The sequence below is a fragment of the Saccopteryx bilineata genome, chromosome 1 (assembly GCF_036850765.1).
Source record: "Saccopteryx bilineata isolate mSacBil1 chromosome 1, mSacBil1_pri_phased_curated, whole genome shotgun sequence".
Classification (NCBI taxonomy): domain Eukaryota; kingdom Metazoa; phylum Chordata; class Mammalia; order Chiroptera; family Emballonuridae; genus Saccopteryx; species Saccopteryx bilineata.
In genome coordinates this window covers 233,820,391-233,844,113 of record NC_089490.1, presented here as the reverse complement: position 1 = coordinate 233,844,113, position 23,723 = coordinate 233,820,391, and the positions used below count along the sequence as shown (strand labels likewise).

General features: G+C 45.7%; 2 protein-coding genes across 2 annotated transcripts in view; one reads left to right on the top strand and one right to left on the bottom strand.

Annotated features, from left to right (window-relative positions):
• KCTD3 (potassium channel tetramerization domain containing 3) overlaps nucleotides 1-19,436 on the top strand; it is a 33,518-nt gene extending 14,082 nt beyond the window's left edge. The window contains exons 10-18 of the mRNA XM_066238192.1: nucleotides 3,835-3,950; nucleotides 4,412-4,499; nucleotides 4,626-4,742; nucleotides 6,488-6,658; nucleotides 7,992-8,147; nucleotides 13,618-13,714; nucleotides 15,464-15,648; nucleotides 15,727-15,865; nucleotides 17,679-19,436. Coding sequence (XP_066094289.1) covers nucleotides 3,835-3,950; nucleotides 4,412-4,499; nucleotides 4,626-4,742; nucleotides 6,488-6,658; nucleotides 7,992-8,147; nucleotides 13,618-13,714; nucleotides 15,464-15,648; nucleotides 15,727-15,865; nucleotides 17,679-18,270 — 1,661 coding nt within the window. The 3' untranslated portion in view covers nucleotides 18,271-19,436. The remainder of the gene's footprint in view (nucleotides 1-3,834; nucleotides 3,951-4,411; nucleotides 4,500-4,625; nucleotides 4,743-6,487; nucleotides 6,659-7,991; nucleotides 8,148-13,617; nucleotides 13,715-15,463; nucleotides 15,649-15,726; nucleotides 15,866-17,678) is intronic.
• USH2A (usherin) overlaps nucleotides 12,574-23,723 on the bottom strand; it is a 545,087-nt gene continuing 533,937 nt past the window's right edge. Inside the window, exons 71-73 of the mRNA XM_066238179.1 lie at nucleotides 22,212-22,433; nucleotides 20,346-20,455; nucleotides 12,574-12,771 (exon numbers count right to left, since the gene is read on the bottom strand). Coding sequence (XP_066094276.1) covers nucleotides 20,366-20,455; nucleotides 22,212-22,433 — 312 coding nt within the window. The 3' untranslated portion in view covers nucleotides 12,574-12,771; nucleotides 20,346-20,365. The remainder of the gene's footprint in view (nucleotides 12,772-20,345; nucleotides 20,456-22,211; nucleotides 22,434-23,723) is intronic.

Below are 23,723 nucleotides of genomic sequence, written 5' to 3'. Positions count from 1 at the left end.
CGGCTTCTTTGACCCCAGAAGGCCGACTGCTGTGGCCGTTCTGATTTCCCACTTTGAACCCAGTGATCCATCACTACGGATGAGGAAAATAAGTTAAAAAATTTATTTTAGAATACAATTTTTTAAACATTTTTAGATAAAGTGTTAATATTTTGAAAAATTTTCAAAACATGTTTAAAACTAATACAAAACACAGCAAAGTTGTTTCTTGTGTTTCTTTGTAGACACAAAGAAAACTTGGATTTCAAAACAATTTATCAGATAATATTGAGGTTACAGACATGATCATAGAGCTGAAGCTAGCAGGAGAATAGTAGAAATACTTAAGATAAACTAAGTTAATCTTGGAAAACTTAGTCATACCCTAAACCTGCCACCATTGGCAATTCTAGAAAATGTAAGACCTCGTCACGTGTCACGTGGTTGGAAAAACTCCGTACACTCCTAAGACCATGAGAGTAAAAAAGGCAAATCACTCTTTAATATCATGAAGATAGCCTTGACTTTTGGACAGGGTCTTAGAGAACCACTAGGACTCCCGGACTGTACTTTGAGAGTCGTTGTTCTAGATCATTCTTCTTCCCTTCTCTCTCAGCCTTGGTTCCCACCCCAGATTTCAGATCTCATGCCACCTGGCCTTCGCACTGACGTCACCTTCCGCAGCCCTCTGGGGCCTTGTCCTGTGTTCTTGGGTGTTAATAGTTCACGTTCCCCAGCTCAGTCTTTAGCTCTGCTGGACCGTCACTCACCACTTCCCTTGTAATCAGGCTTAGATTCTGTCATTATCATTACCTACATTAGAGCCGCAGCTTTCTGGCATTTCCCTGGGAGAAACCCAGCCCTGGCCGTATCCATCGTCTGCCTGAAAAGCTAAGTTACTAAGTGTAGCTAGAGAAAAGAACTGTACATGCATGCATGCTTACACACACACACACACACACACACACACAAACACGTGTGCATATGTACACACACCCTCTCTCATCCCTCCCATCATATCTGCCCATCTGTGTATCTGCACTCATAGACTGTTGTCCCATTTGTTTCTGTGATAAGCTGTCTCTGCTCTGATCTAAGGCCAGGACTCCAGCTGTCCCAGGTGTTGCTTTCTATCACGTATTCGCAACCTTTCTCCAGGAGCCCTTCAGTTCCTGCAGCATCAGACCTGCCTACCCCCTGGACCACTCCCAGCAGTGTGCCACGTTCTGCCTGAGCAGCCACAACAGATGCTGCCCTACCTTCTCTTCCAGTCTGGCTTCGTTTTCCTGCTCCTCTTAAAGCCAGAGACAATAGTTAACCTGATCTTGTCTGTTTCCTTCTCTCCTGTTCCCTCTTGCAGTTGTTTGGTCATACTTCAGCCCTCCTGTTGCCTGTGATCTGACTCTGATCAGTTCCTAGTCTTCACCTCACTACACCTGTTCTGTGATACAGCTGATTACTGCTTTCCTTTTGAAAGTCTTTATAATTTACACAACCTTAAAAGCTCTCATGGACAGGCAATGATTTTAATGTTGGTTTTATTGCATTTTCCTAACAACTTTACAAAAAATTATAACATTAAAATACTTGGTATTATAATACATCAATAATAATACAGAAAGGGAGTCAGTTGTGATTTTTTTCTTTTTCAAATTGCCCCTTTTAACATACCAATACTGAAGGAGATTTTATGGCTTGCTTTTGCTTTCAAAAAGGCCAGTGTGGTTGGTAGCTCTGTTGTGAGATGCTACGTAGTTATTTGTCCCTACCCTGTAAAAGCAACCATTTGTTATTGCAAATGTTCTTCAGGACTTGACAACATCCAGAAAAAATTGTCAGGCTGGTCTGTCCATGCTGGAGCTTCCCCCGAGGCTGACCTCCCTTCATTAGAACCCTAGGAAGACAGTGCTGCTGGCTTGCCACTCTGAGTAATAGTTTGCCCAGAGGGTCCCTTAAGACAGTACTTGTCTTTGTGTCTTCCCTATGGACAGTGGTTGGATTGTTGTGCCTGCGCAGGAGTGACGTTTGAGATTTCTTAAGATCGTTCAGAATGTCCCTCCCTATTTCCCAGAGCCTCGGCTTTCTCGAGAGTAAGCAACATTAGGTGGTTTTCCTGTTTTTCTCTCTTTTACTGAGCCCCATGCTACTTAATATAGTCACTGTCACATGTTCTGAATACTTGTTTGGCATGGAAATTAAAGTACTATTTTGTAAGAATTCCAAAATTAGCCTGACTAGGCGGTGGCACAGTGGATAGAGCATCAGACTGGGATGTGGAGGACCCAGGTTTGAAACCCCGAGGTTGCCGGCTTGAGTAAAGGCTCATCTGGTTTGAGCAAAGCTCACCAGCTTGACCCCAAGGTTGCTGGTCTATTGTAGCCCCCTGGTCAAGGTACAGATGAGAAAGCAATCAGTGAACAAGTAAGGTGCTGCAACGAAGAACTGATGCTTCTCATCTCTCTTCCTTCCTGTCAGTCTGTCTCTCTCTGTCTTACACACAAAAAAAGCCAAAATTGCACATGAAATGATGACTTTGTGTTTTGAAGGGGCACGTTTCTTAACCATTTCTGGTCAAAGGGCTTAACTTTTTTGTGTGTTAATTTTATTTTGCTGTGGGTTTTTTTTCCCCTTGATGGGTTGTGCTGAAGTGGTGTATTCATGTGTATAAATGCAAGTCAAAATATGTCTGAAATATTTATAGCAATAGATTTTTTTCTCTTTTGTACATTCGATGTCATTTTTATTTCTTCTAGCTGCCTGGGGTTTTCAAGATCAGTTAGGAATTTTCAAGGAGTTATTTATTGCCACTGGTCTTCTTTGTCTATAGAAAGAGAAATGCCACTTACTGGTATGAGTCAAAAGAAATCAGTTATCTTTTCTGGCTTACAATTTTAATACTTGCTGCAATTGCATTTAATTGGTTTGTTTCTCCCCATGACTTCTGCAAAGCCTTGTGCCCCATGATTTCCTTAGCTAGATGCTGAGAAAATTGTTCATGTTGTCATGTAATAGGTAACGTTTTAAAAAATAAAGAACTGTTACCTGAAACAGTTTAAGATGCACATAAAATGATATTTTATAGGTGAGTTCTTTCCCCAGCATTTTTAGCTAAAAAGATAGTTCTCATAAGGTCCTTTTCAAATAATTAAGATGATACGATTTCAGTGTTAACATTGGGTTATAGCAGGTTGAAGGCGGAAATGCACACTGAGTCATTTCAATTAAACTGTTTTTTAGATGAGATAAGAACCGAAAGGTGACAAAAATAAATATGTAAAAGTTCAGAGCCAGGATCCCGCCCTCCCCCGCTCTCCTGACCCTAGAGAGACGGCCGTCCAGGGCCGTGAGTGCCACACCAAGAATGTGAGCTCTCAGTATAACTTCTTGCTGCCCCCCCTTCCTCTTTTGCTTATTTCCAGGCTTCCTGACACGCATTAGACAGTTGAGGGTTGCCAAGCCTGTGTGTTCAGATCAGCTGTTCCCAACTGCCCGGTCTACGAGCAGGCTGCAGCCAAGTCTCCTACGGAGTTTTCTGACTCAGAGAGGCTGCAGTGAACCCTGAGCCCAGTCACTGTATTTTGTTCACTTTAAAATCACCCGCTTCCTCTGATGATCAGCTAGGTGTGGGAGCCACAGCCACAGGTAGAGCGTGCCCTGTCAGGGTGGGATTCCTTCTGGCTGCTTCGGTAGCTGGGTACGCTGCTTAAGACTTGCTTATTTCTGTTCCCCAGAGTCTAGCGCAGAATTTGTAGAAATGGGATGAGGTTTGAATTGGTCACCTTTAAGATGTTTTTGAATCTGGATTTTGATTCACTGCAGAAATGACGGACCTCTTTATCTCTATTCTCACTCAAGGCGTGTTCAGCCTCGGAGTCCCCGTTGATGCTCTCTTCTTCATTGGTAACCAGCTGGTGGCCACGAGTCACACGGGGAAGGTGGGCGTGTGGAATGCTGTCACTCAGCACTGGCAGGTGAGTGCCGCCTGCAGCAGGTGGCGGGCATGAAGACATTTCTGAAACTCCTGCCGATGATGCATCATCCACTTTGTTGCTGTAGAGCTCCTGTTGTTTCTGTCCCCTACGGGGTGACTTGGAGCGGTCACTGAATCTTTTACACAACCTGGGCTTACTTGGCCTTCTAGGTCTAATGTGAGCTACAATCTCAGAATCATGTGCAGGAAACGAGATAATTCTTCTGATTCTGAAAGGTAGCGCGGCTGTTGGAAGTACGTGTTTTTAACAGTTTTCAAGGGAGTGCATTGGTGGTTCCCCAGCACTCCCTGTAGGGGACACATGTGTATGTACAAAACACCCGCTTTCTCAGCCCTGCGTAAAGTAGGCCTGAGTGTTCTTTAGAAGAGTTTTGAGGACATGGAGCAGAAAATATAAATTGAAATTAGTATCTAGCATCTAATAATCACCTCCCTCCTCAGGTTCAGGATGTCGTTCCTATCACCAGTTACGACACCGCCGGGTCCTTCCTTCTGCTCGGCTGCAACAATGGGTCCATATACTACATAGGTGAGTGTGCACACCATTGACCTGTCCTGCTTAGTGGGGTTTCTCAGGTGCCAACAAGAAAACATTGCCTTTTTCAGCTTTAAATAAATGCACTATTCCAATATTACTTAACTTTTTTTTTTTTAGATATGCAGAAGTTCCCTTTGCGAATGAAGGACAATGATCTTCTGGTGACTGAACTTTATCACGACCCGTCCAATGACGCCATCACTGCACTGAGTGTTTACCTCACGCCCAAAACAAGTCAGTACCTGGCAGAACTCATACACGTTCCCGACGTGTTTCTGAGAATGCATGTGTGTTTATTGGTTTATTTTGCTAAAACTAGTGCCCTTTCTTTTTGAGAGTTGCAGTGCTAGGATTCCATCCCTATTTGTCTGAAGTTTATATTTGTTTTTACATTGAAGTCAGATATGCCCGTTAAACCAGCATCGCTGGAGACAGGATGGTAGACCCTTGCCTCTTCTGACTTGTGTTTGTTGAGCCAAATCATTACAGTATTAACTGAAATTATAAAAAACAATATGCAGATTGACCTTATTATAGTACTGAATTTGAGATTAGAAATTAGGAGCTTTTATATTTTTAACCAAAAAAACAAAACAAACTTGGACTATTAACTCTTATTGGACAGGGCAGGGGTGAGCTTCTTTTGTTAGGAAATACTAAATTTAAGTGGTAGAAAAAGACATTTTATTTGTAAGTTCAACATCTATAACTTTCATCACCTTTCCAAGGCCATTACAATGAGGTTAACAAGTTTTGTAAATTAAGAATTTTTATATCCTAAGGTGAAAGATAAACATAAGTAGGAAATTTAAAATTTACCAGTAATGAAAAGACTATTAGGAGATATTAACGTGCAGTAATATCAATTGATTTGAATGTGTTACTGGTCTGAAAGGATTTTATTGACTTCATTGGAGGAAATTACTATCTTTGGTATAAAAAAATCCTAATGTCCTCAGGATTTTGAGTAGTGACGTTATAGTAAGATCTCAGCTACATTGTGCTACAACAGGGACAGCAAGCCAGGCTCTTTGTGTGACTCATGCAGTGTCCTGGCTGCTTTTGTGCAGCCAGGGCGAGCTGCGTGGTTGTAATAGACGCAGCGTGACCTGCAGAGTCTAAAATACCTGCCGTCCAGCCTTCTGCAGAGACTTGGCTGCTTGGCTCTGGAGTGAGATGTGCAGGGGTTTGAGTTTGCTTTGTTTGCCCACTGAATTAAAGGGCAGGATGGAGTCACCTTGTAAGGTGTGGGAGGTGTATCTGGGCGTGCGCTTCCCTTTGAGGCTCGTGTTGTGAGCTGGATCGGAGAACAGAGCTTAGAGCCAAGGGCTGCTCTGCCTGGGAAGCCTTTTAAGCACCCTGGTCACTGAGCTGTGCCCTATCTGTCACCAGTGGTGGAATCTGGGCACTTGTTTAGGAAGCAAAGCTGTGGGTGCCTCTGACAGATGAGCCGTATGTAATCAGAGACACATGGGCGAGGGTGGCTTGAGCTTGTGGCGAGTGTTCTGAGACCGCTAAATGGCACATGCAGGACTCGATTACTCCAGGAATTGCTGTAGCAGAAGTACAAGTAAAGTGGGCTGGAAGCATGTGGAGTGTGGCTCTGGGGACACGGGAGCTATCAGTGCTGTGCTGAGCACTTGGTCCGTGTCACTGTCGAGTACCTTGCGACATCTCAGGCACTCCGCCGAGGGACAGGACAGAGGTGATTGTGACTCCACCTGTCAAGGAGTGGAGGTGGGCAGACAAGGAAATAGATGTTCTAGGAGTGCCCGTCCCACACTGGTCAACTGACCCCAGGTCCAGGGAGGGTGAGCAAGCACGGTGGGCTGCAGCATGAGGGTAGAATGGCCAGGTTCTATGCGGGCCAGTGGAGGTGGAGCGCCGAGTCCAGCTCTGCCCCCTTCGTGGAGGGGGAGCCCTGCGAGGGCAGCTTTTTCACTGTCCTCTCACTGATCTCTTCCGACTCGTGCCGGCAGGTGTCAGCGGTAACTGGATCGAGATTGCCTACGGCACCAGCTCCGGGGCAGTGCGGGTCATCGTGCAACACCCTGAGACAGTGGGCTCCGGCCCGCAGCTCTTCCAGACCTTCACGGTGCACCGCAGCCCCGTCACGAAGATCATGCTCTCGGAGAAGCACCTCGTCTCAGGTGGGCGCGGCGGACGGGGTAAGGGCCCTGTGGCCCGAATGACTGTTACCACGGCACTGTATCCGAAAAAAACACGCTGAGAGGTTTGATAGAGAAGTTCAGTAATTGCAGAAACGTTAGGGGTATCTTTTAAGGGTGTCTTTGATTTTTGCCTGGTTGTATGTAGTATACATAAATTTGGGAGGTAGCATTTATTTGATATCAGCTATTTAATGCAGGCTTGAAACTCAAGTAAATTTGTCAACAAAAATGTCCAGGTAAGCCAAAATCCTGGCGCATTTTATGTAGATAGTGCTCAGTCCCGTTATTCTGCCACCTGGTGGACATCAGCGTTCATGCAGTGACATTCTTTTCCCCACAGTTTTCATGTCTTAAATGAAAACTTGGGATAACGATTAATATTAACAAGTTGCTGTAATTCCTCATTTGAATGAAGTAACAAAATTTTTCATAATTTAAAAAATATTTAAGTTATTTTTCTGAATCCTAGTAAGATTAATAGTGAAATCAGGATATATTATTTCCCAAGAAACGGAATACGCAGCCTAGAACTAATTGAGAATTTTGTTACCTAAGTAAACCTCTATACTTTTTATTAAGATATGCCACAAAAGTATAGTCTTTTCATTGATGATATATTGTTTATACTTTTTAAATGTGTATTCAGATCAAAAGATATGTTGTTTGTTAGGATATGTATCAGTATGCCTATCTAATATTGTTTACATGAAAAATAAATTAAGCTAGTTGGAGTATGTTTTTAAAATGCTTTGATGTAAAAATAATTCTTAGCTTAATATGGAATCTTAATTTTCCTCAATGTTAACTATAATTAGGCAAAATATAACTGGTTAAATAGTTTTCTAACAAATGTTGTGTCATTTGTGACAGTGAACTTTCAGTAACTCCTGGTCTGGGTTGGTCAATTTTTGAATAACTTAAGCAGAACGTGTCTATGGTTTAAAAAATAATAAGCTAGGCTACTTCTATGTAATTTAGCCACAGAGCAGGTTAATCCTCAGTATGTTCTGTCTGCAAATATTTTCCTTTAATCTTTTCTCCTCATAGGCATCTTATATATATAAGGATCCATAGATTTATTTAATATACTTTATATTTATATTTGCAGCAAGATAAACCATATGAAATTCTCTCATTTTTATGGGGGTACAAATTAAGTATAATTCTAAGATAAAGATGCCATCTGCCACTCAGAAACGGTGCTGCGATCTATTGAATGCAGATCGCAGTGGGAAAGTGAGGGTGTGTGTATAAAGTGCCTGGTGGGGCCCTGACGTCTGCAGGTGACAGCTCTGCTGTTTCTTCTCCCCAGTCTGTGCAGACAACAACCACGTCCGCACGTGGACCGTCACACGGTTCAGAGGCATGATCTCCACCCAGCCCGGGTCCACGCCCCTCGCGTCCTTCAAGATTCTGTCCCTGGAGGAGACGGAGAGTCATGGCAGCTACTCCTCGGGGAATGACATAGGTGAGGTGGACAACAGGGGGTCATGTTGAGTGCAGTGGGGCCATGCAGAAGTGCAGTAACAATGGTCAGAACCCGAAAATAAGTTTCAGTACAAACTTTATTGTTATGAAACATTTAAAACAAATGTAGTGCCTTTTTCTTAAGTTCTATAAAATCACAAAATTATAGCATATTTCATTGTTTGAAAAGGCAGCAAATTTTTCATCTTGATTTAGTATTTCCTCATTTAAATAATATCTTCAGATGCTAATTATTTTTGTTTATAGCCATAATTTATTTATTAAAAGCCATTTTTGTTTATTAAAAGCCATAATGGTGATGCACATTTCTTTTATCGCTAATAATCTGAAAAGAAAGCATGACGTGAGAAAGGGCTGGTGTCCTTGCATCCCAAGAGCTGTGCTGCTGGCGTTGCAATTAGGAAACTGTGTGTGTCCTCACTGTGTGCCCCGTTGGGCCTGTCTCCGTACATCACACGTGTGCACAAATGGGCTTCATGGTCAAGATTTTAACATAGTGATTTTTTTTTTTTTTTTTACAGAGAGAGAGTCAGAGAGAGGAATAGACTGGGAGAGACAGACAGGAACGGAGAGATGAGAAGCATAAATCATTAGTTTTTCGTTGCGTGTTGCAACACTTAGTTGTTCATTGATTGCTTTCTCATATGTGCTTTGACTGCGGGCCTTCAGCAGATCGAGTAACCCCGTGCTCGAGCCAGTGACCTTGGGCTCAGGCCAGTGAGCTCTGCTCGAACAGATGAGCCCGGGCTCAAGCTGGCGACCTTGGGGTCTCAAACTTGGGTCTTCCGCATCCCAGTCCAACGCTCTATTCACTGCGCCACCGCCTGGTCAGGCAAAAATAGTGATCTTTTTAAAAAGTTACTTCTGAGAAGTGTCTTACTACAGACTTAATACTTTTTAGAAAAAGAAACACTGGTGTTGTTAATTTTAACATTGCTCCATGATTCGTTTCCTGTGGAATGCTGTTAACTCCCAGATTAATTTTGTCCTTTTTTTCCAGCTTTATTGACATTTAATTAACACAATAGCATTGTGTAATTTAAGATGTAGCATCAGCAGATGTCTATTGGGCACTTTTGATTCAGGCATTGGGAAGCTAAACACCAGTGCAGTGAACATCACCCTTCACAGTGTGGGGAGCCATGGGAACGGAAAGCACGCAGGTGTGTCCTGCACACGGTTTCAGGAGCATGGGGCGCCAGGTGTGCTGGGGGTCACAGCGCACACTCACGTCTCCGTGGCAGCCTGATGAGGTCGATGTCACCCCCACTTCACACTGGGGGACACCAGTGTTCAGACACACACTTGCTGGAGGTCCTGCTGTGGGAGCTGAGGTATAGGGTGTGCAGTTTTAGGACCGGGTGTTCCTGGCAGGGGAAACGGTGTGTGGGAAGGCTAGGGGCCAGGAGAGCATGGCAAGTTTGGGAACGTCGTCATCAGCTCCTGGTGTGTGAATGAGGACAGGGACCGAGTGGTTGTGGGGGTCCAATCCAGGAGAGCACGTGTACTGTGAATTGAAGATACTTAGCAACGGTCCCGTAACATACTTAAAAGGAGGCAGGGAGGGTTTTTTCCTTTATAGTTTTAAAAATATCCTAAGAGATTGGTCTAGATGAGAGGAATAGCATAGGAAATCCCGTGTCAGTAGGGAGGTCTGGGGCATCTGGATCTCAGTGGTGAGGGAATGATCAATCTTGGAGGTGACCAGGATAGGAAGGTTAGAGGGCAAGGACCTCAAAGGGTGTGTGTTTTGTTGTTTCTGAACCCCACTGGGGACAGGAGACAGGAGGGTAGTTTGTGTTCTGAGGGAAAGGGGACAGTCTGGGGAGAGGTGTTGGAAGAACTAGAACGGGGGTCGGGAACCTATGGCTCACCAGCCAGAGGTGGCTCTTTTGATGCTTGCATCTGGCTCGCAGACAAATCTTTAAAAAAAAATAATAACGTTAAAAATATAAAACATTTTCATGTATTACAATCCATTCATTTCCTACCGCTCATGTTCATGGTTGTGGGTGTCTGGAGCCAATCACAGCTGTCCTCCAGGACAACACCAAATTTTTATTGGATAATGCATAACATACACGGGTCATTGTGAGGTCAGGAAGTAAACTTCCCTCCTTTTAATCAAGTAGTCAGCTAGATAATTGCAGAAACCCTTTTGACGAAGAAGATGGCTAAAAAAAAAGGATGAGGAGTATCGTACTTTTCAGCAGGAATGGACAGAGGAATTCGCCTTTGTGGAGAGAGCAGGTTCTGCAGTGTGTCTAATATGCAATGATAAAATTGCATCGATAAAACGGTCAAATATAAAGCGGCACTTTGACACACGCCATACTACATTTGCATCGAAATATCCAGCAGGGGACAGCAGGAAGAAAGCATGTCAAGAGCTACTGTGCAGAGTGCAAGCTAGTCAGCAGCAACTCCGTGTTTGGACCCAACAAGGTGACTGGAATTCGGCTAGCTTTGCTGGTGCTCTAGCAATTGTGAAAAACGGAAAGCCATTCACAGATGGGGAGTATGCCAAAACATTCATGCTTGATGTTGCCAGTGAACTGTTTGACGACTTTTCGGATAAAGACAAGATAAACAAATAAAAGACATGCCTCTGTCGGCAAGAACTGTTCATGATCGTACCATCTTGATGGCAAATCAAATTGAGGCAACACAAGTGAAGGATATAAATGCAGTACCATTCTTTTCTCTTGCTTTGGATGAGTCAACAGACGTAAGCCATTTATCCCAGTTCAGCGTGATTGCAAGGTATGCTGTTGGTGACACACTACGTGAGGAAAGTCTTGCTGTTTTGCCTATGAAAGAGACAACAAGAGGGGAGGATTCAAGTCTTTCACTGAGTTCACTAAAGAAAAAAATCTACTGATGGATAAACTTATTTCAGTGTGTACTGATGGTGCTCCGTGCATGGTGGGGAAAAACAGGATTCGTAGCACTTCTTCGTGAACATGAAAAGAGACCCATCCTAAGTTTTCACTGCATCCTACATCAGGAGGCGCTTTGTGCTCAGATATGTGGCGAGCAGCTTGGTGAGGTGATGTCGCTGGTCATTTGGGTGGTCAACATTATTGTTGCCCGAGCTTTAAATGATCGCCAGTTTAAAACACTGCTGAATGAAGTTGGGAATAATTATCCTGGTCTGCTTCTGCACAGCAATGTGCATTGGTTGTTAAGAGGGAAGGTGCTCAGCTGTTTCGCGGCTTGTCTGAGCGAAAGCCAGACTTTTCTTGAAATAAAAAATGTCGAGCATCTTGAGTTAGCTAACACTGAGTGGCTCCTGAAGTTCTACTATCTTGTGGACATGACTGAACATCTGAACCAGCTCAATGTGAAAATGCAAGGCATTGGAAATACAGTCTTATCCGTTCAACAAGCAGTATTTTTATTTGAAAACAAGCTGGAACTTTCATCGCTGACATTGAAACAGGTCGTTTACTACACTTTGAAAAACTGGGAGAGTTTAAAGATGCATGCACAGCAAGTGACCCTGCTCAACATCTTGATCTCCAGCAGCTAGCGGCTTCACATCTAGTCTTCAGTCATTCAAAGCGCGCTTTGGAGAATTTCGTGAGTGCACTCATCTTTTTAAGTTCATCACTCATCCACACAAGTGTGCAGTGGACAGCGCAGACCTGAGTTACATCCCTGGTGTCTCCGTCAGATTTTGAGCTACAAGCTGCTGATCTGAAGGCCTCAGACATGTGGGTGAATAAGTTCAAGTCACTGAATGAAGATTTGAAGAGACTTGCACGACAGCAAGCAGAGTTGGCGAGCAAACACAAGTGCGGAGAAATGAAAAAACTTCAACCCGGGAACCAGCTGATTGTCAAATCTTGGAACTTGCTTCCTGTCACATACCACACACTGCAGCATGTGAGTATTGCTGTACTGACAATGTTTGACTCTACATATGCATGTGAGCAGTCTTTCTCACATCTAAAGAATGTTAAGACCAACCTACGATCACGTTTAACGGATAGAAATCTCAATGCCTGCATGAAGCTTAACCTCATCACGTATCAACCAGACTACAAAGCCATCAGCAAAACCATGCAGCACCAGAAGTCACATTAATGGTAAGAAGTACTTTATTCATTGGTTAGCAACAGCATAACAACGTTATTAAAAAGAATTCAGAGACTTATTGTACTTTAAAAGTGTTGGTCTTACATAAAATGCACACATTTATTTGTATTTAGTGTTAAACATATTGTATGGCTCTTACGGAATTACATTTTAAAATATGTGGCATTCATGGCTCTCTCAGCCAAAAAGTTCCCGACCCCTGAACTACAAGGAGGGAGGTGGGAGAGTTAAGTCTTGGGAAATTGGTACAGAGTCTGGGGGGGGAGGAGATGCAGGCCTGGGGGTCCTCACTCCTGGTTGTTGTACCCGTCACCACTGGTGTGACTGTTCATAGGTTGATTGAATGAGAACTGCCCTTTCATTTCAGTAGAGCTAGACTTCATTCAGAAGGTTTTTCCGTAATTGGGCAGCTGCGTGGCGTAGTGCAGAGCGAGACCATTTGGGTTCAGTTTCCAAGTTCATAAGGGAGGACCTTATTGGTTAATGCGTCTCAGTTTTCTCCTCTGTAAAATGGAGATAATCTCATGGTTATGATGATGATTAAATTGAGTAACTTTTAAAGCATTTACTGTGTGTAGGTCGTAGTAAATGATACAAGTATTTGCTAACAAAGATGTTATTGTTTAGTTTATTAGGTGTGATTTACATAAGATAATTTGGAATACCCGGTCTTTAAAAATTATACATCATAAAATTTGTGAATAATAATTTGGTATTTTGGTTATTGAGTATGGTGGGATAAGAGAATTAAGATTTTATATTTGTTTTGCCTGAAAATACTTTTCATTTCTATTGTTCAGAATCTTTCTAAAATGAATAAGCCAATTACCTGCCTTGCCAAGTACAATAAAGTAAAAATAATTGACGCTTTCTTCTTAGAATGAAAACTTTGCAGGATGCATCAGGATTCCAATTAATTAAGTTCTATTTAATGAAGTGGTACTTTATTTTTTAAGATTTTGCATGTTGCCTTTTCAAAGAAAACTAGTACACAGAAGTAGCTGCATTTATACATCCCTTTTTTGAAGTTAAAAGGAGCTGCGCACATTCTCCAAGACAGGAAATACAGAGCTCACATTTAACAGGCATCCCTCAGGAACCGATCCTGTGTAGTCCTGAGCCTGCTGTTGCCTTCAGCTTCCACACTCTCAGTGCAAAATTTGTGTTTCTTTAAAATGTTTAATGCAAGTTGAAGTACTCCCATAGTTGCATTTTGTCCGGTTGACTTGACGCCACATTGATAGGCATGCAAAGTCCTTTTTCTTTTCAGTACTAATATGAATGCTCTCATGTTAACTGAAACTGTTTAAGTTGTAACTTGTTTTGGCATTTTCTGTTCTCCAACCAAGGGCCCTTTGGAGAGCGAGATGATCAGCAGGTGTTTATCCAGAAAGTTGTTCCCATCACTAACAAGCTGTTTGTGAGACTTTCTTCTACTGGGAAAAGGTAACACTTCACTGCACAAATACTTCCACTCAGAGGTTGCTTTTTCCATGCAAAATTTGCTGTACTGAGCGCTGCCAGAGACAGACCGTGGAGAGAAGTGTATTTGTTCTCTTGCGATTGTTTTACCCGCAGATGACAGTGCATGCAGTGCGTCCTCTCTGGGACGCACTCTAAGATGCTCACTGGGGCTGCAGACAGCCAGGACTGGTCCCGCAGCTGAGCACGGGGCCTGTGAGCTTGGCCCCAGGCAGCTGAACCAAACCGAAACCTAGTCCTGGCTGCGCTTGCGTCAGCCTCTGTGCTCCTCCGAGCCCCAGGCTCTGTGTAGTAGACTAAGGCACATCCCACCAGGGTGCCTGAGCCTACCTGTGTGGTCCCCGACCATAACAGATATTTAGTTCCTCTCTTCTCTTTTTTAAAAATTATGAGTGTAAATCATAACCTTTCTCTTTTAAAATAAACCTTTTTGCATGTCAAAAAGTAAACTTCGATTAGTAGTCATTAAGAAGGTTATGGACATTCATATTAATTTCTAGGTTATTTCTTCAGGATATGGTTTCTAATTTATTAAACTCTTTGAGATGATAATTTTTTTAATGGAAATTCGTTGTAGGTAATCAGTGGTAACTATTAAATGAATTGATTCCAAGAAATTTTATTTAGTACTATCTTTTTTTGTCGTTTTCTTTTTTTCTTTTTTTTTTTTTTTTTACAGAGACAAGAGAGTCAGAGAGAGGGAAAGACAGACAGGAACGGAGAGAGATGAGAAGCATCAATCATTAGTTTTTTGTTGCGACACCTTAGTTGTTCATTGATTGCTTTCTCATATGTGCCTTGACCATGGGCCTTCAGCAGACCAAGTAACTCCTTGCTCAAGCCAGCGACCTTGGGTCCAAGCTGGTGAGCTTTTGCTTAAACCAGATAAGCCTGCGCTCAAGCTGGTGACCTTGGGGTCTCGAACCTGGGTCCTCCGCATCCCAGTCAGATGCTCTATCCATTGCGCCACTGCCTGGTCAGGCTTGTCAACGTTTTTAAAAAAAGAAAATGTATTAGGGCCTATAATGTACTTAGAGATCAAATTATTTTCTTGAGAAGTGTTATAAATCACTGTGATTTAATGATCTGAGCATAGTTGGTAAAGAAGCTGCCAAATGTTTATTAAAACTACCTTCAGAACTGAACCTTCCAGTGACATTTCACTTCCTGTTAGGTCTCTTTCTGCCGTGGGCAGGGGGCTCTGGCCGGGTGTGTCAGCAGCCATGGTCTCTGCTCAATTGTAAAACACACTTCATACATTTTAACTTCACGATTCCAAAGGAAGACTTATTTATAAAACTAACATGCAGAAATTACTCTGGAGAATTAAATAGGATATTAGCCCCTTATGAAGCTAATGGGAACATTTTGGTGAAAAGTTAGGGGGAGTATTCTAATGGAGGATACTAGTCAGGCATTTCTGTACAGCTGGGTATTTCTTCTGGTTTTAGATTTTTAAGATGTATACATAAATTTTAAATGACTTCAATATCTTTTCTAGTATGAAGGTTCTTTCAAGATTGACTTAAATTATTTGCCTGATTTTAATGACTAAGTTTGACTTGGATTCCTGCTGACTTGCCTTGACCCCTTTAAATGTTTTATACATGTGGAATAGTCAGCCGTATCTTTGCAAAATAAATTAATTTCACAAGTCAGAAACGCACTGTTGTCTGCTGGCCACGGTTGGCAGCGGCACACCATCTCTTGCAGGATTTGTGAGATCCAAGCTGTGGACTGCACCACAATTTCCTCGTTCACGGTACGCGAGTGTGAGGGGTCCAGCAGGATGGGCTCGCGGCCTCGGCGTTACCTGTTCACAGGCCACACCAATGGCAGCATCCAGATGTGGGACCTGACCATGGCCATGGACATGGTGAACAAAAGTGAAGATAAAGGTAGGTTTCGTGAAGAAAGATACGTGTGGAGGGCAGGCTCATGGCGCCGTGGTCCCGACGTGTATGTGTGTTCCTCAGATGCAGGCGGCCCGACGGAGGAGGAGCTGCTGAAGCTACTGGACCAGTGTGACCTCAGCACGTCCCGCTGCGCAACGCCCAACATCAGCCCAGCGACCTCCGTGGTCCAGCACAGCCGTCTCCGGGAGTCCAGCTCCAGGTGAGCGGAACACACCAGACGGTCATACTGACTGCTTTGCGGAATACTGGCTGAGAGTTCATAATGTGGTCATTCTTAAAAGCCATATTTTTCTAACTATGTTTTTTTGTTTTTTTTTCCGAAGCTGGAAACGGGGAGAGACAGTCAGACAGACTCCCGCATGCGCCCGACCAGGATCCACCCGGCACGCCCACCAGGGGCGATGCTCTGCCCACCAGGGGGCGATGCTCTGCCCCTCCGGGGCGTTGCTCTGTTGCGACCAGAGCCACTCTAGCGCCTGGGGCAGAGGCCAAGGAGCCATCCCCAGTGCCTGGGCCATCTTTGCTCCAATGGAGCCTCGGCTGTGGGAGGGGAAGAGAGAGACAGAGAGGAAGGAGAGGGGAGGGGTGGAGAAGCAGATGGGCGCTTCTCCTGTGTGCCCTGGCCGGGAATCGAACCCAGGACTTCTGCACGCCAGGCCGACGCTCTACCACTGAGCCAACTGGCCAGGGCCTAACTATGTTTTTTGTTTTTTTTTTCTTTTCATTTTTCTGAAGCTGGAAACAGGGAGAGACAGTCAGACAGACTCCCGCATGCGCCCGACCAGGATCCACCCGGCACGCCCACCAGGGGCGATGCTCTGCCCACCAGGGGGCGATGCTCTGCCCATCCTGGGTGTTGCCATGTTGCGACCAGAGCCACTCTAGCGCCTGAGGCAGAGGCCACAGAGCCATCCCCAGCGCCCGGGCCATCTTTGCTCCAATGGAGCCTTGGCTGCGGGAGGGGAAGAGAGAGACAGAGAGGAAAGCGTGGCGGAGGGGTGGAGAAGCAAATGGGCGCTTCTCCTGTGTGCCCTGGCCGGGAATCGAACCCGGGTCCTCCGCACGCTAGGCCGACGCTCTACCGCTGAGCCAGCCGGCCAGGGCCCCTAACTATGTTTTAAACTCAGACTTTACATTGCAATTCTCTCTCTCTCTCTCTCTATATATATATATTTCCCCCCCCCCTTTTTTTTACTAAGTTTTTCCTCTATTTGTATCTGGTTCTTTTCATAGAAAAACATTTTTAACCCTTTCCTTGTGAATTTGGGTGCCTGTTCTGTGATCAAGAGTCCATTCAAAGGAAATGAGAAAAATTCTATGTCACTTTGGCTAGTAGGTGGCACTCTTGTTCCTGTGACCTCAGGGGCATATTGATCAAAGGGACTGCGTTGTCTGGTGTCATCTTTAGGCAGTTTGTGACTGATTTGCTCTGTTGAGGTATCGTTGAGGTATGACTGGCATACATCACTGTGTCTTTTACTGGTGTGCGGCTTAATAGTCGGTATTTGTATATGGGATGTACTTGTAAGGCAGTGACATAGTATATCTTTTTAGTTAATGTATTCAAAAAATGCAGAATCTGAATTTAGGGCCAGATACTGGATTATATTGATTCTACATTGTTTTTAAAGTTTTTTTCCCTCAGCTTTTTTTTAGCTATTCAAAAATTTATCTTGAGTTACATAGTCGGGGATGTAAAGGACAGCATAGGCGATAATACTCCATTGGCTGTCTAGTGTCCCAAGGGTACTAGACTTACAGGGATCCACACGTCAGTTATATTAATGTGTAATTACTGTGTTGGACACCCGAGACTAGTACACATTATTGTATGCCAGCTGTAATCAGAAAAACCCTGTTTGACTGAATCTCTGACATTTGCATCGATAGTGTTAGACACACCTGCATAGAACAAAGAGGGCTTTCTTATGCATTTATATTGGCAGTTTAATTAATGTGACATGCCCCTGGAACGTTTCAGAAAGGTCTGACCTGTTTTCTGACATTTCCAGCCTCCAGCTGCAGCCCCACGAAGCCATCCACGAAGCAGCCACGTACGGCTCGGTGCGGCCATACCGGGAGAGCCCGCTGCTAGCCCGGGCGCGGCGGACCGAGAGCTTCCACAGCTACCGGGACATCCAGGCTGGTGGCGGAGCCCGGGACCGCGGTGGGGACAGGGACAGGGCTGGGCCGGATGGTGGTGGGGGCCCGGGCCAGGTGGATGGCCGTCGGGCAACGGGGGACAGTGGCGGGGCCGGGTCCGAGGGCAAGTCCCCCGCTGCCGGGCCAGAAGGCAGGGGCGGGCGGGATCCAGAGGGCGGGACAGACGTGCACAGAGTCCCCGAGGCAGGGCTGGAGTCTAGGAAAAGAACGCCAGAGGAGGAGAGCGAGAGCCGTGTGGACTTGCGGGTGGACTTGCGGCGGAGAGGGGGCTTTGAGGGCAGCGGCTTCCTGGGGAGGAAGAAGGTGCCCCACCTGGCCTCATCCCCCAGCACGTCCGAGGGCACCGACTCCCCGGGCACCGCATCCCCTTCTCCCACCAAGACTACGCCATCCCCGCGCCACAGGAGGAGCGAGCCCCTGCCCCAGGAGTACGGCCTGTGAAGCCTCGGGGCAGATCGGGACCGCTTGGGGCTGCTCGCCAGACGCGGGCGTTTGTTCACACAGTACAAACCCCAGTAGGTTCTCCGTACACTAGCTTTCACACCCACACTGCACAGATACAATGGGACTCTCCAGTGTCTTCTTAACAGCATTATCTGGAGTAAGGAGATGAAAACTGCATCTTCTTTGACCTTTTTGAGGATTGTTTCTTAGGTTTACAAGTACCTTGGACTGAGTTTGTAAAGCAAGAGTCCGTGTCAATGTGTAGTTACCCCTGGAGCTTGGGAACACGGATGGGAAGTTCCACATGTTAACAGGATTGTGCCGTGTAGGTGAGCGTCCCTTGGAGCGTGGAAACCAACAGAATGCATTCCGAATTTTAGCTGCGCCTGACGCTTGTCTTGCAAAGTTATCTTAAGTGAATCACATCATTCTCTTTGAACCTAATCTCTCAACCCTATCCTGATTGCAAAGTGTTTACCTGACATTTAACGAGGTGCTATGTTTGTGAAGAGATACCATGCAGTTCAGAAACACTATTGATGCTGACTACCAGACTGCACTGGTGGTGGGAGTCCCTTAGGGTCATTTTAACTGTAGATCCTCTTCTGATTCTCAGTGTTGGAGGTCTTAAATCTTAGCAAGCATCACTAATATGCCCAAGGTCCATTTAAACTTTCTGTAAAGTTGGAGCAGTTGTCTGTGTTTGAACAGATGAAATAACCAAGGACAAAGCTCAGTGTGTGCAGAAGGGAAAATGACACTGGGTGTCCATCTGCCTTGTTTCAGGAGTATTTTCCCAGAGTTAATAATCAAGATAATTAAATTAGAATGAGGCCATTTGGTTAAGCTTATGAGACTACAGTTTTGAATTTGGGGTTAAAGGTTTTGGCTGCTGTAAAAATGTCATTTTGAATGTATTTTAAATTGTAAGAATAAAAGAAAAAAAATTTCCCTTGAATTGGAATGGTTTTCAAGTTTCTGCAAATAGAATTGTAAATTTAAAGCATTAAGCATTTATTGGTGAAAAATGTACATATTCTCATTCCAAGAAATATAAATGAATGAAGGTGAAATAAATGTTTTAAAGTTTACCATATTGCCAGTGATTTTACAACCATTTTCTTGTATTTATCAATTAAGTCCAATAAAAATGGTTAAGATTATGCGTTTTCAGTTATTGTAGAATAGTTACCTGTTTAAAGTGCACCCACATGGAACTGTTTATTTCTGCGTCTTCCCGTAATAAAGGGGACAGGGAGGACTTCCTACGCATGAGAACTAACGGATGCTTTGCCTCCCGTTTTCCCTCACTGACATCAGTTCAGCACTGCTAAGGTTACTAAGGTAGTGATTACCTGATATCCCTTCCCCTTCCCCTTCCCCTTCCCCTTCCCTTTCCCTTTCCCTTTTCCTGAAGTTGGAAATGGGGAGGCAGTCAGACTCCTGCATGTGCCCAACTGGAATCCACCCAGCATGCCCACCAGGGGGCGATGCTCTGTCCATCTGGGGTGTTGCTCTGTTGCAACCAGAGCCATTCTAGGGCCTGAGGCAGAGGCCACAGAGCCATCCTCAGCGCCCGGGCCAACTTTGCTCCAGTGGAGCCTTGGCTGCAGGAGGGGAAGAGAGAGAGAAGAAGGGGGGGGGTGGAGAAGCAGATGGGCGCTTCTCCTGTGTACCCTGGCCGGGAATTGAACCTGGGACTCCTGCACACCAGGCTGATGCTCTACCACTGAGCCAACCAGCCAGGGCCTACCTGGTATTTCTTATCAGTCATGTAAAAGGTGGGTGAAGTAAGAAAAATACTGAGTTCTGATCAGCCTTTTCCAAGAAAGGCAGGCCACTGGGAGCAGACATTTGTAATTACGTGATGTTCTGTCGGAACGTTTGGTGGCTCTCTGTAAACACTGGAATTAAGCAAACCCTTCTGCCGAGGCCATGGCCTCAGACAAGGCCGGTTTTCCTCGAAGGGCCTCAGTGGGCCCGAAGCTGGGACTCCATGTGCAGCTCGGAGCCTCAGGTATTATTAGCGTCTGGGACGTGTCAGTGGGGAGCTGCGCTCCGGTCGCACTTACGGACTGCAGGCAGCCGGGCTTCACAGGTGGGTGTCGGTGAAGGTGGTGTGCTCCTTCGTCACGGAGCTGAAACCCTTGATGGCGTTCATTAGGTCCTCCTCGTCCACGTACTGGAAAGTCAGCCGGCGGGCAGTGGTTAGGATGTTTGCAGGCAGGCATGTCTGCCACAGCCAACCAATAGCACTGTTCCCTTAAAGGCTAATTAATACCCTAAGCGCAGCACTGTAAGGTGTGGTTTGAGACCTTCCTTGTCTCCGATTTACCTTACTGAAAGAATCACGTCACACGCACACATGAGCTATAGACTAATCCAATGTGTAAGTCGTTTGAGGAAGGTGCCTTGCTGTATCTTAATCTTTCTAAGCCTCAGTTTGCTCTGTACAGTGGAGATAATGTATATATAAAATTTGGATCAGAATGCAAGCAGCAGAGCCAGAATGTGATGTCTTGTTTCCTATCCTTACTGCATTTGTGCTTACTGAACAGGGGTAGGGATGAGTTGTAAGGGACATATTTCCAAGGCTTGGTGTCTTCGGAAGCAGTCTGGATTGCTTTCCACACTGCCTATTTGTTACTAGTACTGTCAAGAGCAAACAAAATGTCAGTCTAGGGCAGGGGTCTCAAACTCGCGGCCCGCAGACTGGCCCGCAGACTAATCCACGAAGTTTGATTAGTCTGCGGGCCGCACAAAATTGGTGGGCGGGCCGCGAATTTGAGACCCGTGGTCTAGGGTAACAGTGGCAATAGGGGCTCTGCACCAGACGCTGATTCTAAAGCCCGGTTCCACGAGAAACTCACTAGCCGTGTGCGTCCTTGGGGGAGGACACGCGTGCATCCCAGCCCTGGTGTGTCATGTGGGACCATATGGAGCTGCCATTTTGCATGTCCCTTGATATGATCAGTTAGCAGGTCCATATGTTTCAACTAATATAATGAGTCTTGCCATTTAGAAACTTGAGATCTGAAATAGAATAGTCAAACTCCCATCAAGGAGGCCCATGACTTAAAAATGCATATTCTACATCCTCCTTGTGGACAAGCCGGGATGGCTGTGTTTTATTTTTCCATTGTGACTGGAACAGAACCTGCACCCTGGGGACTTGCTTTATGACTTTCCTTCGCTTTGAGAAGGACTTTGTGGAAGTCAGCAGCTTTTCCGTGAAGGAGAAGTTAGCACTCTGAGAGACAGAAGAGGGAAAGAGTCCAAAAGCAGGAGATGGGAAGAAATGGAGGTGAGTCATTCTGTCTCAGAGGAGGGAACCAGCGAGGTCTGTCACTGCCTCTGTTGACCCTCTAACTGGACGTGTCTCTGCCGAGGTGGTTGGCACAGGGAAAACGTTTGCTGGATGGGAAACACACAAGGAATATCTTCAGTTCAGTCCCTACGGCTTCAGCTCTCAGAGTCACTGTACCCACTGGACTGAGGAAGAAGGGATGTTCATCAGCAGTAAAACCCTCACCATGATTTTCTGTGTTTCTGGGAAAGGGGCCACTGAGCCCCTTAAAACCCTTACTCTGTCTTTTCTAACCATAAACCCCAAAATAATTCCCCCCTTTTAGTAAAATGTGTTTATATGGTATGCCTTAGTTTAGGCTAAATATGTTTCCTTGCCCTTCTGCCCAAGTGCGTCTCTTCACTTACTTGTGAGCTTATCTTTTGAGCTCTATTGTGTGCTAAAAAAGACATTTCTACCCTGCTCTCCAACAGGCATACTGACAGCAGGAAAACACGTGGGTCAGCGGTCAGGGGGGCACTGGTGCCAGGGTGGGGGGCAGCCTTTACTTGGGTGCAGGAAGCTCACACCACCTCTGACCAGTATTCCACCGGGGTGTCTAGCAAAGGCTGTGGGGAGGACCCCTGCTCACCAGCCCGCTGTCGTGGCCCATGATGGTATCCCACAGCGAGCTGTCCATGAGGACCTTCTTGTCTTGCATGTCCAGAAGCTGGCTGACACTGCGGTGGAGGGAGCCGTGGGAGAGGGTCCGGCTGAGCTGGCTCTGGCTCGGGATCCGGAGCACGGAGATGCTCTGGCTGCTTCGCAGGCTCATGCGCGCCCCAGACCGCGGGACCTTGGTATCGGCCAACCCCTGCGAAGAAGATTGCTGCTAGTGATTAGTGGCCAAAGCAGAGGGGTGTGAACCAGGACAGAACAGCGTGTCACATGTTGTCAGTGAAGAGAACACCATCTCCATAGCCTCACAGAACTTGGCTTGCCAGGAGCCTGGTGGCCCCAGCGTCTTGGTAAAGGTGAGATGGTAAACCAATAGTGATGTCAGGTGGACGGCCAGGGCTGTGAGCACTGACAGCTCACGTACTAGTGCTTGGGATGTTCCCTGGACACAAGGGCCTGCTGCACTGTAGAGGGGGCTCACAGGACACCCCCCATGGGTGTCCCCACAGAGTCTCTTAAGACACTCCCTTCCCAGCCGTGAAGTTAACAGTGTCGTCTTCCTATGGCCCCCACTGAGTGCGCACGGCTTTACTGCGCTTCAAGAGTAGAGAAATGGACTCCTCCCTCCCCCCTCCCTTTTTCTCATTCCATATCTTCCCCCTTGTTATAGGATTCCAGGCTCCAAAATAAATTCGGCCTGATACTAACATCAGAAACACAAAGGCACTCTGATTAGGACCCAGACTCTGATTAGGACTTAGAATGCGCCCAAAGAAAAGTCCGCTCCACAACAGCAGAGGGCCCGGGTTTAGCGGGTCCCAGCAATCAGAGGCGCCTTTTCAGCACTATCAACCTGCCATGCAAAAGGTCATGCATTCATGCAGCACACAGCTACCTCGAAGTGCATGGTGTAGCTTTTTAGAGTGACATTGCTGGACACGTCGGATATGTCAGCCACGGAGTCAAACTGAGAACGAACGGGGAGGCATTTGTTCAGCATTGGGGACATTATAGAGCACGTTCTTAGTGTTTCTTCAATGGAGCATCACAAACGCATCCTTTTGTACTATCCCGAGATGATATGTACCTATGTGTCTGCGTGGGGCTACACTCCGCAACTACCATGGACTCGGGGGGCTGCTGCCCCTTCCTGTCCCCAACACCCCCACCACTTGGGCAGGACCGCTTTGTCAGGGGCTCACCCGCTGCACATCGCTGTGTCCCAGAGAACGAAACAGATCTGGGAGGCGGACGAGGCTACCATTCGCTCATTTCTATTGTTTAAAGTGTTGAAACTATAGCAGATTGACCAGATGCCTGTGCTTCATTTTGGTGCTGCTGTGACACTGACTTAGGAAATATGTTTGGTTGTGGTCCCCATTTCTGTCACAGAACTAAATTCCTTGGAATTCCCTAAGTGATGAGAGAGCAAAGCTTCCCAGCTCAGGGTGGGGGTGGGGGTGTACTCTTGCTGTGCCTTCTCACG